Source organism: Felis catus, chromosome C2 (genome assembly GCF_018350175.1).
Source record: "Felis catus isolate Fca126 chromosome C2, F.catus_Fca126_mat1.0, whole genome shotgun sequence".
Classification (NCBI taxonomy): domain Eukaryota; kingdom Metazoa; phylum Chordata; class Mammalia; order Carnivora; family Felidae; genus Felis; species Felis catus.
This window is the reverse complement of record NC_058376.1, coordinates 87,017,688-87,032,272: the sequence shown is the minus strand read 5'-3', so window position 1 is coordinate 87,032,272 and position 14,585 is coordinate 87,017,688. Positions and strand designations below refer to the sequence as shown.

The 14,585-nt window shown below is 39.7% G+C and overlaps 1 protein-coding gene across 1 annotated transcript in view; it reads left to right on the top strand.

The window, feature by feature from the left end:
• USP13 (ubiquitin specific peptidase 13) overlaps nt 1–14,585 on the top strand; it is a 117,938-nt gene that overhangs the window by 84,854 nt on the left and 18,499 nt on the right. Inside the window, exons 14-19 of the mRNA XM_023260372.2 lie at nt 1,047–1,135; nt 3,474–3,596; nt 5,210–5,236; nt 8,299–8,442; nt 11,281–11,447; nt 13,005–13,158. Of these exons, the coding sequence (XP_023116140.1) occupies nt 1,047–1,135; nt 3,474–3,596; nt 5,210–5,236; nt 8,299–8,442; nt 11,281–11,447; nt 13,005–13,158 (704 nt within the window). The remainder of the gene's footprint in view (nt 1–1,046; nt 1,136–3,473; nt 3,597–5,209; nt 5,237–8,298; nt 8,443–11,280; nt 11,448–13,004; nt 13,159–14,585) is intronic.

Genomic DNA, 14,585 nt, shown 5'->3' with positions numbered 1-14,585 from the left:
AAGATAGTGATTCTCTGTGGGAGCAGAGATTGGGGGTATGTCAGGATTGCTTGTGGAACTTTTCTTTTTTTTCCGTTTCTCATTTTTCCTCTTATTTTTTTTTAATGTTTATTTATTTGTTTTTTTTGAGAGACAGAGACAAAGTGTGAGTGGGGGACGGGCAGAGAGAGAGGGAGACACACAATCTGAAGCAGGCTCCTGGCTCCTAGCTGTCAGCACAGAGCCCAATATGGCGCTTGAACCCACAAACTGCAAGATTATGACCTGAGCCGAAGTCAGACACTTAACCGACTGAGCCACCTAGCCGCCCCAACTTGTGAAGCTTTTCAAACCCCACATACAAACATGTAGTACATGCACGTATTATCCTGCAGATAATACACACACACACACACACACACACACACAGACACACACACAGTTGGTCCTTGAACAACATGGGTTTGAACTGTGTGGGTCCAGTGGGTTTTTTACAGTACAGTGTTATATTTTCTCTAGCGTATTTATACGGTAAGAATACAGTATATGATGCATATAACATAAAATATGTTTAATTGACTCTATGGTATTGGTAAGGTTTCTGGTCAACAGTAGACTATTAGTAAAGTTTTTTGGGAGTCAAAAGTTATATGTGGATTTTTGATTCCATGGGGGGTTCAGCACCCCTAACCTCTGCGTTTTTCAGGGGTACTAAACTGTACTAAATTCTAGCAAGGGTTTTAGAAAAAGATGTCTACAGTTGAAAAGTACTTTTCAGAAATACAAAATGCCACAGCAAAATAAAAGTGTAATTTTGCACCATGCTCCAAATCACTCTCTAAGGACAACCTTCTCCTCCGTTAAACATTTTCTCCTTGGGAAAAGGCCAGGAAGAATGACTGGTTGCGGGTGAGTGTGTGTCTTGTGTCTGTTTGAGTGTCCTTCCTTCTCAGTGCAGTCACTGGAACTGCCAGGTGTGCCTCAGACAAAGCTTTGGATGCTTCATGAACTATAATCATGATTCTGATTGCCTTGTTTCATTGATCTAATCCCCTTGTGTTTCCCAGAACATCTCGCTTTGCCTCATTCCCTGAATACTTGGTAGTGCAGATAAAGAAGTTCACTTTTGGTCTTGACTGGGTTCCCAAAAAATTTGGTAGGTATCTTTTGCATGCTTTTGCTTGAAACATCAAATTAGCCATTAAAAAAATGGCGTGTGAAAGGGCCCATGTGGTTGGCTGTCAGAAATAGTTCCATTTCGTTCTTTTTCCATTGTCCTCACCTTTCTCTTTTGAGTCACAGTATATGATTTGCACTCATAATAAAAACTATCACATGCTGCCCACCCCTGTAATGATGCGTTCTGGGATGACTGGATTCTGAGAGTGAAAATGACATCTCCACATTATCAAATAAACCATGCTTTCCAAACTCTAACATGCACACAAATTATCTGGGATCTTGGCAAAATGCAGGTGCTAATTCAGCAGGTCTGGGGTGGGGCCTGGGATTCTTTATTTCTAACAAGCTCCCTGGTGATACTGATGCTGCTGGTGCTGCTGGTCCAGAGACCACACTTGGAGGTGCAGGTAATTGAAGGTACACACTCCTCTTATTATTTCTCCTCTGCCTCTAAAGTAGGCAGGTGTGGCTGAGAACAGTCACTTAAATCATACAAATTTTATTAATAACAAAATGAGTATAGTCAGTTGCATTAAATAGTCAAAAAAGGGATTTGATTTTTGCCTTACTTGGGTTTTTTTCTTGCTAATTTCAGAAGCCTTTGTTAGAGGTTAGTTTTCTAGACAATGTATGAGAACATTTTCTCCATCGTCATGATCCAACATCAAGGTGTTACTAGGCTGTCTTCAGTGCCGGATGGACAGTTTTACTCTTTGTCATTTCTCAAGCAGGTAGCTCAGGCTGCTTGCCAGTCTTAAAGATTTTCTGGTTTTGAGGGCTTAAAAAATAACTCAGGTCTTATACTGGTTAATTAAGCACTCGTCTGCTCATCTGAAGGGGGTAGGTAGAAAGAATGTAAAATCAGCAGGACGGATTTCCCCAGAACCTCTAGCACTCCATTGACATGGCACTTGCTTGCCACGTGACCTTGTGCAGGGCCGTGACTGATTCTGCAGCACATCTTCGATTTTCCTGGTGAAATGATTTTGCGGGCAGGATGATCATCACTCAGCCTTTCCTCTGTGGACCTGGGAAGTACCTGAGAGAGAAAACTGCTTTCTTCTAAAGGCTTTTAACTGCTTTGGAAACAGCTTTCTTATTTTTCTTTGTCATTGGATTTTCTGTAAAAATTCAGATCAGATTTCATAGACTTGCTGAATTTAAAGGAGCCTCAAAGCTTTAATGAACCTGAATTTTTCTGTTGAGGAACAACTGTATTGACTTTGTCGGACATTATGTTTGTTTTTGCTATCCCCTGAGATTGAAAAAAATTTTTTTAACTAAGCTTTTTCTCTGGGTTGTTGTTTTAAAATAGGATTTATTTATCTGACATCATAGCTAGTTTTGGGGATAGTATTTTCAGGTTCTGTGTGCTAGCCCAAGAGACCTATCCCTCACCAACATTGGGACCCATTTTTCATTATTGTCATAACTGAATAGAACACTAAATCTCAGCAGACTTTTAGACTAATAAATTTTGTATTTAAGTAAGTCAGCACAATAACAACTGACCTGAGCAGTTAAAAAAAAATACCCCAAGCCTAATACACTTAAGATTCAATTTTATTTCTTTAAAACTTCATTCTTTATTACCTTGGTTAGAATGATCGCAGTGCCTGTCATGATCTGAGAAAAGGCATAATCTAGGGGCTGCAAACTCAAATGCCTAACAAGCACAGGGATTAATGTAAATGAAAGAAGTACATTGGATATAAGAAATGAGTAGCCTGGCTATCTTGGTCTTTCTTGGGTATTTCCACTTTGGATAAAGACATGGCTTAGAAAAACATTTCTTTACCAGAAGAATCAGAATAGCACAAATATGATGCTCAGGATCAGTAGGCAGCAGTGGGGTCTGTGATAGGCTCTAGGGCACATATTGTCTAGAGTGGAAGCTGAAAATTAGACCCAGGCAGTTATTACCATTTAAGAATATGCTATAGCTTTCTGTTTTTCAAAATAAGCTGGAAATAGGGATATTTAAATGAAATCTAATGATTTAAAAATTGGAATTTGTTGCCAACATTTTAAAAACATTAAACAGAAAGTGTCTGGGCCACAAATAGTCTTTGGGTTCCCAGTTTACAACCTCTTGCTTATTCAGTGTGAAATGTTCTGTACTTTCCCTCTGCTTCTCCATTAAATCTAACTAGTCTCAGTGAGTTTACTGGTCCAGTGATCTACTCCAGGGAACTGAAAAGCATCCCTTAGCTCTGCTTAGACACATGTACATAAGAGTTAGAGGTGCTGGTTTTAGGGGGTGACTGTGGGTTTTTGGAGAGTTGGTGAATGTAATCTCTCTAATTTTTCAGATGTTTCTATTGACATGCCAGACCTACTTGATATCAACCATCTCCGAGCCAGGGGGTTACAGCCAGGAGAGGAGGAACTTCCGGACATCAGCCCCCCTATCGTCATTCCTGATGACTCAAAAGGTACCATCTTCTGTCAGGAGGATGTTCTCTCACTGTCTCCCTGCCCCACCCGAAGATGAAGAGTCTCTTCTCTTCCACCACTCTGTTGTCCCTTGGCCATTTTCCTGTGTTTAACCCACCACAGACATACAGTAGGAGGCCTGGCTGCAACAGTAAACTTAAATTAGTCATGGGAGGAGGCACAGACCCATGATGAGTAAATGAAATGGACCTGCAGAAATCACTGGCAACAGAGGGCAGCAAATCTCCAAACAGTTTTTAGGTTATGTTGTCTCTGGCTTCCTCTGCCTCTCCTTCCCCCAAACGGACCTGTAGGGAAGATAAGGAGTGTGTTTTCAGTAGGCTTTTAGTTTTGAGGAGCTGTGTCCTCTTGGGAGTATGGTTGGACAGCCAGAAGGGGAAGTTCAATAGTGCATGTTGGTTTTAAAAATCTTGACCACATTTTACCTCCCCAGCTTAGTCACTGTTTCATACAAAGGAGCAGCTGGCTCTGTGAAGAATAAATTTTTATTTAGAAATACTTAACTTAAAAAAATTTTTTTTAATGTTTATTATTGAGAGAGAGAGACAGAGACAGAGACAGAGAGCCTGAGTGGGGAAGGGGCAGAGAGAGAGGGAAACACAGAATCCAAAGCCGGCTCTGAGCTCAGAGCTGTCAGCACAGAGCCCAAAGCGGGGCTTGAACTCATGAACTGTGAGATCATGACCTGAGCCGAAGTCAGATGCCAACCAACTGAGCCACCCAGGCACCCCTAGAATACTTAACTTTTTAAGGGAAAAGGACATACAGAAAAGAATTGCTTCATCTTTGTGGATCGGAGGACAGGGACAAAAAATCTTGGTTTTATTGTTAGCTCAGTTACTGATGAAATAGGTTTCATTGTGGTTTCATTTGCTCACCTATCTATTTACTGTTCACCTTTTTAATCAGTTAATTAGGTGAATTAATAGTGATAGAGCACTCTGGGCCCCTCTACCAAAGGTTTTTCATTAGTTGAGCATTGAATATTATTGGTGACCAAGTTCAGGTGCCAAAGAAGGGTAAGGTGAATCCAGAAGGAGCAAGATCATATTCAAGATAGGCATCTATGTTCCATTATTCTCTAGTGCTAAGGCAAATGCTAAATTGTAGAGTATGGAAAGTAGGGAATGGAACTCTACGTGGCACACTCTGTTATGTGGCATAGGTGGTCCATTCAAGGGGCCAGAGAGCAGAGATCAGTGTGAGCATCAGAGAAATACAAGATGGTTTATAGTTCATTAGAACTGCTCCTGCTTTCTCTGATGTTTCTAACAGAATCCTTAGTTTGTAATTATATAGAGTTCTTAGAAATACAGGGAGATAAATCATTTCGTTCATTAAGGTGATAACCAGAGCATCATGTTTTATTTGATTGAAATGCCTGAAACCTTGTTTATTTTCACTCCCTACTGTGATGATTTCATATTGTACAGACTTGGTGGTATGTGTTGGGGGGAGCTGAGTGGTTGACAACAGTGTGGAATCCCTCGGGGTTGAGGGATTAGAGAGTGCCCTGCATGAATTCTTTTTTTTTCTCTAAAACTCTTTGCCATGCTTTGGTCTCATTTCTTCCCTCTCCTTTAATTTCCAGATCGCCTGATGAACCAACTGATAGACCGTATGTATCTTTCGAAATTTTTCTCAGTTGTCCTACAGTTGTCATGGGTCTGACATTTATCTTTGGGAATTCAATAAAGGGGCATTGTTCTCTACATGTGTATGTGTGTAGCTTTTTCCTGGGTAGGAATGATTCTTCATCTGCAAGTTGAGTTACCAGTAAATGTAAACCAGTGACATGGTGATTAAATGGCTCTGTAGCTCAGAAGAGTGATCATCAGGATGAAAGCCAACCAGCCCCGGATTGGAAACCTGGCCCTGCCATTTATGACTGTGCAAGCTAGAAAAATTTACTTAACTTCTCTGAGCCTCAGTTTCCTCAGGTGTGAAGGTGGGCTAATGATGCCATTTCTTCCCACTCTGGCCATGAGTAGGGCTCTAGAGCAATGATGGCACTGTGGCCCAGCATTTTTTCCACTCCTGCTGTTGGACAGGACATGGCTGTATTAATTAATACTCTAAAGGTTATTAGTGTCATTGGATTGTGTTAATTTTGTAGACTTTTAGTTCCTTAATCCTGTGGGAATTGGTACTCTTGGTTTTCTGAAAAGAACATAATAAACTATTTATAATGAATATTTAGAGATTAATTAGGAGGAAGAAGGAATGTTTAACACTAAATACTCTCAATCTTTTTGTCTACAAAGCTCTCCTGGAGACAAACTATTGTTAATTTAGAAGTTCATGTATTTTGCAAATGATTGATCATGTGGCTTAGACCTCCACATTTCTTTTCCTTGGTCAATTACGATTTGCTCTTTGCTAGAAGAAGCTGTTACGGTCAGCGAGGGTCTTGGGAAAGCCATTGTCTCTGTGCATAATCTATAACAATAACAATGGCTGTTACTACTTTTAAATGGTTACCATGAGTTATATTTCATTTATTATTTCATAAATTCTTCCAATGATAAATAGTTTTACTATTCATGCAAAATCCAGGTTCTTATTTGATTTTCACAGTAAGAAGGGCAGGGCAGGTAACCTTTTACAGAGTATAAAATTAAGACCCAGAAAACTTCAGAGACCGAAGAGCTGGGACCAGAACCAGATCTAGGAGTCAAATGTGCTTTTCATGCCACTTGACCTTTTCTGGAATGTGAGTGGTTTGCTGGCTGCTCCAGATCCTCCAGAGAGCTGTCCTTGCAAGGCTTTTGCCCCAGGGGAGGTGATGGGTGGTTGGACCTGAATGCCAGAGGAGTCTGTCTCTGATTGGAAGCACTCAGCCATTTTCCAGTGTTAATGGTTTGGCCATTGATTTCCTCCTAGATCTGAGCCTGCCGTCTTATCAGCAATTACCTGTACTCAACAGGAGAAATAGAGTGATCTGGGATTGTTTAACATTTGCATCCTTCCTTTCTCAGATTTTTAAAAAGAATAACTTTGATTATTTTCTTATTATGAAAGTAAAAAGGTATTTATAAATTATGGATTAGCAGTAGGAGCCATCTATGGTTTCATCACCCATCTATAATCACTGTTAACTCTTGGCATGTATCCTTCCCCTGTCCTTGACCCATGCCTGGCTCACGTAATTTTTCACAAAAATAGAATTAAACGCTTTCAATCTAATATGTTATTATAGACATACATACACCATTTATTGAGCTGCGCTTCTTAAACTGCATTGTAGGGAACATTAGAGTCTTATAAGATGTTGAAAGGTATCCTGTAGAGTTTCCTAGTTTCTTTACTGTAGGAGTCTTTATTACAGGATGTTTGAGTCTTCACTATGCTGATGCACCTTGTGAATTTCTAAGGGGAGAATAGAGAATGTAGATTTTAAAACTAATTTGGCCATGGAAACCCCTTGTTTTGTGGTTCAATAATGACATCTCTCTTGGAACACAAGGCCACCATACAACACAACTTGGGAGCCACTGTTGTCTTAAATCATTGCTTTCTTAAAATTTGGTCTTGATAGGATGTTCTGTGTATCTTCCTTGTATGATAAATACATTTTGGATATAATTTTTATAGAAAAGATATCTCTCATCCTCAGTTCTACTACTACTATGTTCTACTAATTGCCGTCTTTGGCAGAATTTTCAGTAGAGACGTCACGACACGGAAAACATGAGGGATATATTTTGTGCTCCTCTTCCCCCCTAATTGTTGGATAATTTGAGAGCACTATGTAGGTGTTTATGTGTGCATTTATGCATACATGTATGTGTATCTATATAAACATGTATATACATGTGCAAAAGTATATACAAAAAATTTATTGGCCTATATATATGTATGCATTATACATGCATGTATTTATGTGTGTATGTGTGTACATGTACATATATATAGATACACATGCCTGTAGGTTTTAATGTATATTTTTGTACATTATACATATACAGACGTGTGCTTCTATGTATACACATGGACACACACACACACACACACACATACGTATGCACACACATCTCCACCAACATCTATCTATTGTTATGAAAAGAAAAGAAAAGAAAAGAAAAGAAAAAAGAAAACGCTCTGTGTCCAAGCCTAAGTTAGGTTTATAAAGGCTATCTCTTTCAAAATCTTAAATGTATACCATTACAGAACATATTCTGTCTTTTCTACTTAACATTTGGGCTCTCCATTTCCCCAGAGCTGATTATTTCCTTTGACCTGGTATATATAAAATACATATATTTTCCTAAAGGCCTGGTATAATTTCCTATGGGATTTAAAGAATAGGCTTTTAGGCCTGTAGATAATTCTTTTCTCTTCAGATTTCAGTCATAGAAGAACTGCTATAGGAAAGGTCTTGAGATGATCTGAGAGGTTGAAATGGTTCTGGGAATATACCAAATCTCCCCTTATGAAATTAGGGAATTGATTTTTCCGTGCTTGGGCTGTCCAGGTAATTAACATGGTTCCTATTTAGGTCAGATATAAACTCAGCTCAAATAGCTAAATATTTGGATGACTTAAAACACAACAAAACAAAGTTAAACCACCAAAAATATAGCACTTTGTTTGGATAGCACGTGGATAGTGGGTGAGGAGAAGCTAAGACAAGAAGAGAGTTTACATTTTTACACCAGAATATTCTGTTGTGCCCCATAGCCTCAGACATTGATGAGTCATCAGTGATGCAACTGGCCGAGATGGGTTTCCCTCTAGAAGCGTGTCGGAAGGCTGTGTACTTTACTGGAAATATGGGAGCTGAAGTGGCCTTCAACTGGATCATTGTTCACATGGAAGAGCCAGGTCAGTGGTTGGAAAGGGGAATAGCTTTGGAGTCTGATGAGATCTTCAGTGTTGCTAAGCCATGGAGATACTAACATGTCCTCTGAATGTGACTTTTTAGCTCATGATTTAGCTTCTTAGCTCACTTTTTCCTGCCCCTCATAATTTAACTTTTTAGGTCACTTTTTTTTCTGCTTCAGAGAGGTGGCACTTTGCCTGTGGAGCAGTCACAGTGTTAATCTTTACTCTCACTGTCTCTGTTTTTTTAAATAATAGCTTTACTGAGATATAATTCACCTTTTTTTTTTAGTGAGTACTTTAAATTTATTTATTTATTTATTTATTTATTTATTTATTTATTTATTTTCACCTTTTTAAAAATGTTTATTTGTTTTTGGGAGACAGAGACAGAATGTGAGTGGGGGAGGGGCAGAGAGAGATTGGGAGACACAGAATCTGAGGCAGGCTCCAGGCTCTGAGCTGTCGCCACAGAGCCTGATGCAGGGCTTGAACCCACGAATCGTGAGATCGTGACCTGAGCTGAAGTCGGATGCTCAACCAACTAAGCCACCTAGGCATCCCATAATTCACCTTTTAAAGTATGTAATTCAGTGGCAAAAAGACCAGTGGAAAGATGTGGGACATATAGGTATATGTCAGAGAGATGTTGTAGGTTGAGTTCCAGACCACCACAATAAAGTGAATCAAATGGATTTTTTAGTTTTCAGTGTATATAAAAGTTATGTTTACACTATACTGTAGTCTGTTGAGTGGGCAATATTGTTTACTGAAAACCACTGGGTGTACACTTCAAGTGGGTGAATTATAGGGTGTGTGAATTATACCTTAATAAAGTAGACAGAAGTGAAAGCTAACTAAACAACCCCCATTTCTTCATGCACAGTTTTCTATTTCAAGTCCTTATCATTTCTTAGTTAGAAATATAGGCATATCTCATTTTACTGTACTTCATCTGATTACACTTTGCAGATACTGTACTTTCTACAAACAGAAGGTCGGTGGCAACTCTGTTGAGCAAGTCTATTGGTGCCACTTTTCTAACAATATTTGCTAACTGCGTGTCTCTGTGTCACGTTTCTGGTAATTCTCACAATATTTCAGACTTTTCCATTATTCTATTATGTGATCTGTGATCAGTGATCTTTGATGTTACTGTTGTAACTGTTTTGGGGTACCACAAATTGCACCCATAAGATAGCAAACTTAATCCACAGATGTGTGTGTTCTGACTGCTCCACCGACCAACCAGTCCCCTGTCTTTGTCCCTCTTCTTGGGCCTCCCTATTCCCTGAGACACAACAACATTGAAGTTAGGCCAGCTAATAACTCTATGCTGGCCTCTAAGTGTCCAAGTGAAAGGAAGAGTCACACATCTCTCACTTTAACTTAAAAGCCTGGAATGATTCAGGTTAGAGAGGAAGGCGTATTGAAAACAGAGAGGCCAAAAGCTAGGCTTCTTACACCAAACAGCCAAGTTGTGAAGGCAAAGCAAAAATTCTTCCACGGAAATGCAAAGTGCTACTCCATTGAACACACCAGTGATGAGAACACACAGCAGGTTTATTGCTGATTTGGAGAAAGTTTTAGTGGTTTTGACACAAGATCAGACCAGCCACAACATTCCCTTGAACCAAAACCTAGTCTAGAGCAAGGCCCTCACTCTCTTCGGTCTATGAAGTCTGGGAGAGGTGAGGAAGCCATAGAAGAAAAGTGTGAAGCTAGCACAGGTTATTTCATAAGATTGAAGGAAAGAAGCCATCTCCATAACATAAAAGTGCAGGTTTTTCAACAATCAGACTGTATTGTTTTACATTCTACCACCAATGTATGAGGGCTCCAATCTCTCCATATCCTCACCAACCCTTGTTATTATTGTTTTATTATAGCCATTCCAGTGGATGTGAAAGTGGTAGCTCATTGTGATATTGATGTGCATTTCCCTAATGATTAATGAGGTAGAGCATCTTTTGATGTCCTTGTGGGTAATTTAAATCTCTTTGGAGAAATGTCTATCCAATCTTTTGCCCATTTTTTTTTTTGAGAGAGAGAGAGAGAGAGAGAGCACTTGTGCAAGCATGTGTGTGTGCAAGTGGGGGAGGGGCAGAGGGAGAGAGACACTCTTAAGCGGGCTCCACGACATGAGGCTTGATCTTGATTATGAGATCATGACCTGAGCCAAAATCAAGAATCTGACACTCAATTGACTGAGCCACCCAGGCAGCCCAACTTTTGCCCATTTTTAATGAAATTATTTGTCTTTTTATTGTTGAGTAGTAAGAGTTATTTTCATAATCAATACAAGTACCTTACCATATACATGATTTGCAAATATATTCTCTCATCCTGTGAGTGTTTTCACTTTCTTCATGGTATTTTTTGAAGCACAAAAGTTTGCAATTTTGATGAAGTCTAATTTTCTGTGTTTTTTCTTTTGTTACTTGTTTTCTTGTTGTCATAGCTAAGAAGCCATTGCCTATCCTAAGATCTCTAACATTGAGGTCAGGGAGCCATTTTGAGTTAATCTTTGAATATAGCTTGAGGTAGGGATCCATCTTCATTCTTTGTATGTGGACATGCAGTTGTTCCAGCACGATCTGTTGAGAAGACTGCCCTCCCCCATTGAGTGGTCTTGTCAAAACTCAACTGACCATAAATCTATGGGTTTATTTTTGGACTCTCTGAATTCTGTTTTAGCTGATCTGTATGTTTATCCTTAATGCTAGTACCAACTGTCCTGATTATTATAATTTCGTAGGTATTTTTCCTTCTTAGCTCTAAAATGTTGTTTATTTCAAGACTAAAAAAAGGAAAAGTCCTGAGAATGATTATTTTCCCCAGATTTTGCCGAACCACTGACCATGCCTGGTTATGGAGGAGCGGCTTCTGCTGGGGCCTCTGTTTTTGGTGCTACTGGATTGGATAACCAACCTCCGGAGGAAATTGTAGCTATCATTACTTCCATGGGATTCCATCGGAATCAGGCTATTCAGGCGCTACGAGCCACGGTAAGCGTGAGAGACAGTGTGAGAATACTCTCCACTTATTGGAGGTCATATGTATTTCTGCCAGTAGCCGTTGGGCTTTCCAGTATCCTTTGATCATTTGGAATCATGTTCATCTCACTCTGTACCCCACCATGGCCCATAGAGATTATATTTGCATATATTATATATATAGCTAAAATAAATGATTGGGGGGAATTATATGGACAGTTTAAGAATAAGGAGTAAAAAATAAAAATAAGGAGATAATGCAGCCAGGGCAAGATGACCAAACCTAAAGAAACTGTATCATCTTGGTGTTTATTACTCGCAGGGGTCTGAGATCTGACTTGGAGCTTCCTTGTGGCCTTAGAGCAGAGAAGGATGCATTAGATTCAGTGTTCAATAAGGCAGTTCTTGAGGAGAAATTTTACGTTTCTGAGACCAAGACCTTGGAGAAGTGTCTATCAAAAGTCCTCACAGAGAAGACTGAATGGCTTCTGGAATTTTCCATTTCTGTTTCTCTCTGAGGAGAGAGAAGATGCTTCTGGTATTAATGAACTTCTGATGTTATCAGGAGAGAAGAGACCATGAAACTAGAGGGTACATAGAAGTCTTCCTCTTATAGTACAGATACCTGTTTAATATTGAGGGAAAGTACTTTTTTTTTTTTCAACCCACCCTCCCTTGCCACACCATATCCATTTTTGAGTGGATGTCTGCTACTGATTCTTTCTTACCTTTCCTGACTGGTTGCCTGCTGGGGTCCATTGTTGAGGTCATGTAACAATTCTCAACTGATGCATGGGGTGTGGCTGGAGCAATCTGTTTCCCTTTAAAATGCTTGAAATATCTCAACTGGAGTTAGTTTTCATTCGGGGCACTTGCTTTGCCCCACTTATTTTACTGCCTGAGTGTTTCATTGGAGATTCTGATGATGTTGAAACAAATTCTTTAACCTGCCATTGATATCACAAACAGAGGAAAATGTTTTTATGGTCAATTGGTTTGAACTTCATGGAGTTCAGTTTAAAACAATATAACCTAACTAACCAATGCTGTCACCATTAATCAAGGCATTAATCTTGTCTCTACTGCAATTTCAACAGTTCTGCTGACATTGAGGGAGAAGATGCACTAACATGGTACTCACATTGGCATCCCTTCTACCTGGCATGGCTCTGCAGAAAACACAGTTAATAGGGAATGTGGTGAATGCAGTTATTGTGGCCTGAAAAAGGGCTGTTCTTAGACATAGGCAATACTCTTTGATATTCTGCACCTCATCAGTAGCATTAGCCTGTGGGAACACTGAGCTAAGACTGATATGGACTTTGGAATGCTGGTCTGCTGCTCAGAACTGTTTTCTGGTGAATCCAATTACAGACCCCAGTTGGGAGACTCAGAGAATACCAGCTAAATGTGCATTTCATATGCAGGGTCAGAGCTTCTCACTCAGAAGCACTTAGGACTAATGAATTCAGGCCTCCTGTCTTATCTGCTTGACATCCTGGTTCAAGTGGGCAGGATATAATGAGGCCCTGGGACTGCATTCATTGTAAAAATGTTTTATTTTATTAGAATAATAACCTGGAAAGAGCCCTGGATTGGATCTTTAGTCACCCTGAGTTTGAGGAGGACAGTGACTTTGTGATCGAGATGGAGAATAACGCCAATGCAAACATTATTTCTGAGGCCAAGCCTGAAGGACCTAGAGTCAAGGATGGATCTGGAAGTAAGTTCTTGCCTTAGGGATCGTCTGAGCAATCATGACCATCCATTGGCTCATGCCCTCCTCCCCCCCCCCACCCCAACTCACATTAAAACCTTTGCCATCATCCAAAATCAACACAGATACCGTCTTCTCGTAAATGGTGCATTTTGCCATTTTTGCATGGCCGTGGTGATCTGATGAAGTCTTGGACAAACTCAAGAGTCGTGTTGCCTAGAACTGTGTGTGCTTAAGCTTAGTGATTGCTGTCAGTTTGTCACTCCTTTGAGATAAATTTTTTTCATGGACTGTGGAAATTTTTGTCCAAATGAGAGCATTTACTTTCATGGTAGTATTTTTTTGAATAATTGAAAAGCAGTCTTATACCCTTGACCCTGTCATTGCCCATACCAACTGCTCATAATTTTCTGAAGAGCTATCAAGAGGAAGAGGCCAGTATTCTACTTTTTTTTAAGTTAGTTAGTTTATTTATCTATTTTAGTAATCTCTACACACAGTGTGGGGCTCAAACTCACGACTCTGAGATCGAGAGTCATACGGTATTCAACCTTTTAATAGCAAACACATATGTATCACTAGGTGCCAGGCACTTGTTCTAAGAACTTGGTATATAGACCCTCATTTAATCTTCAACACACCTATTTTACATGTGAGAAAACAGACGCACAGAAAGATTACGTCCTTGCCCAAGTCACACAGCTCTTAAGAGATGGAGCTAGAATTCAAACCCAGAATCTCATGTTCTTTACCACTATGATGCCCTGCTTCTTGAGCTGTCATTGCCTCTAGAAGAGTGTTGTCTTATTAGCCTGGTGGTCACCAGCTCCTTGAGTCAGATGCCAGCGCGCCTCATTGCTCAGCATTATTTCTTTTGCACACCTCCTTCCCCCACCACATATAGCTCAGCTGCCTTGCTGCTGTAGCCACAACACCAGCTTACTCAGGGCATCGACTCTCCCTACTTCTAGTCCTTTGCTCAGGTTAATCCTTAATTGTGAAATGCCCTTCTCTCCCATCACTTCCCACTAAAATCCTTACCATTATTCAGAACTTGGCTACAGATTCTATTCCGTGGGACTGCTTTCCCAGGATCTTCATAATTAGTGCTTCCTTATCTCATGCCAGTAATAATTATACTGATATTAATGATACTTCCGTTTGTGCCACAGTTAATCCTCACAATAATCCTATGAGGTAGATATCGTTATTATGTCCATTTTTTAAATGAAAAAAATGAGGTAGAAGAGAAGGTTAAGCTTGTTGAGGTTACATAGCTAGCTAGTGATGGGTATAGAATCAGAATTCCAATCCAGGTAATCTGCCTCCAGAGCCTGTGCCTGAAACCCCTATAACATAATGTTTATTCTTTTGTTATTAGAAGTTTCAAATTCATCTTGCAACATAAAATTATTTATGTAAATATTTGCATC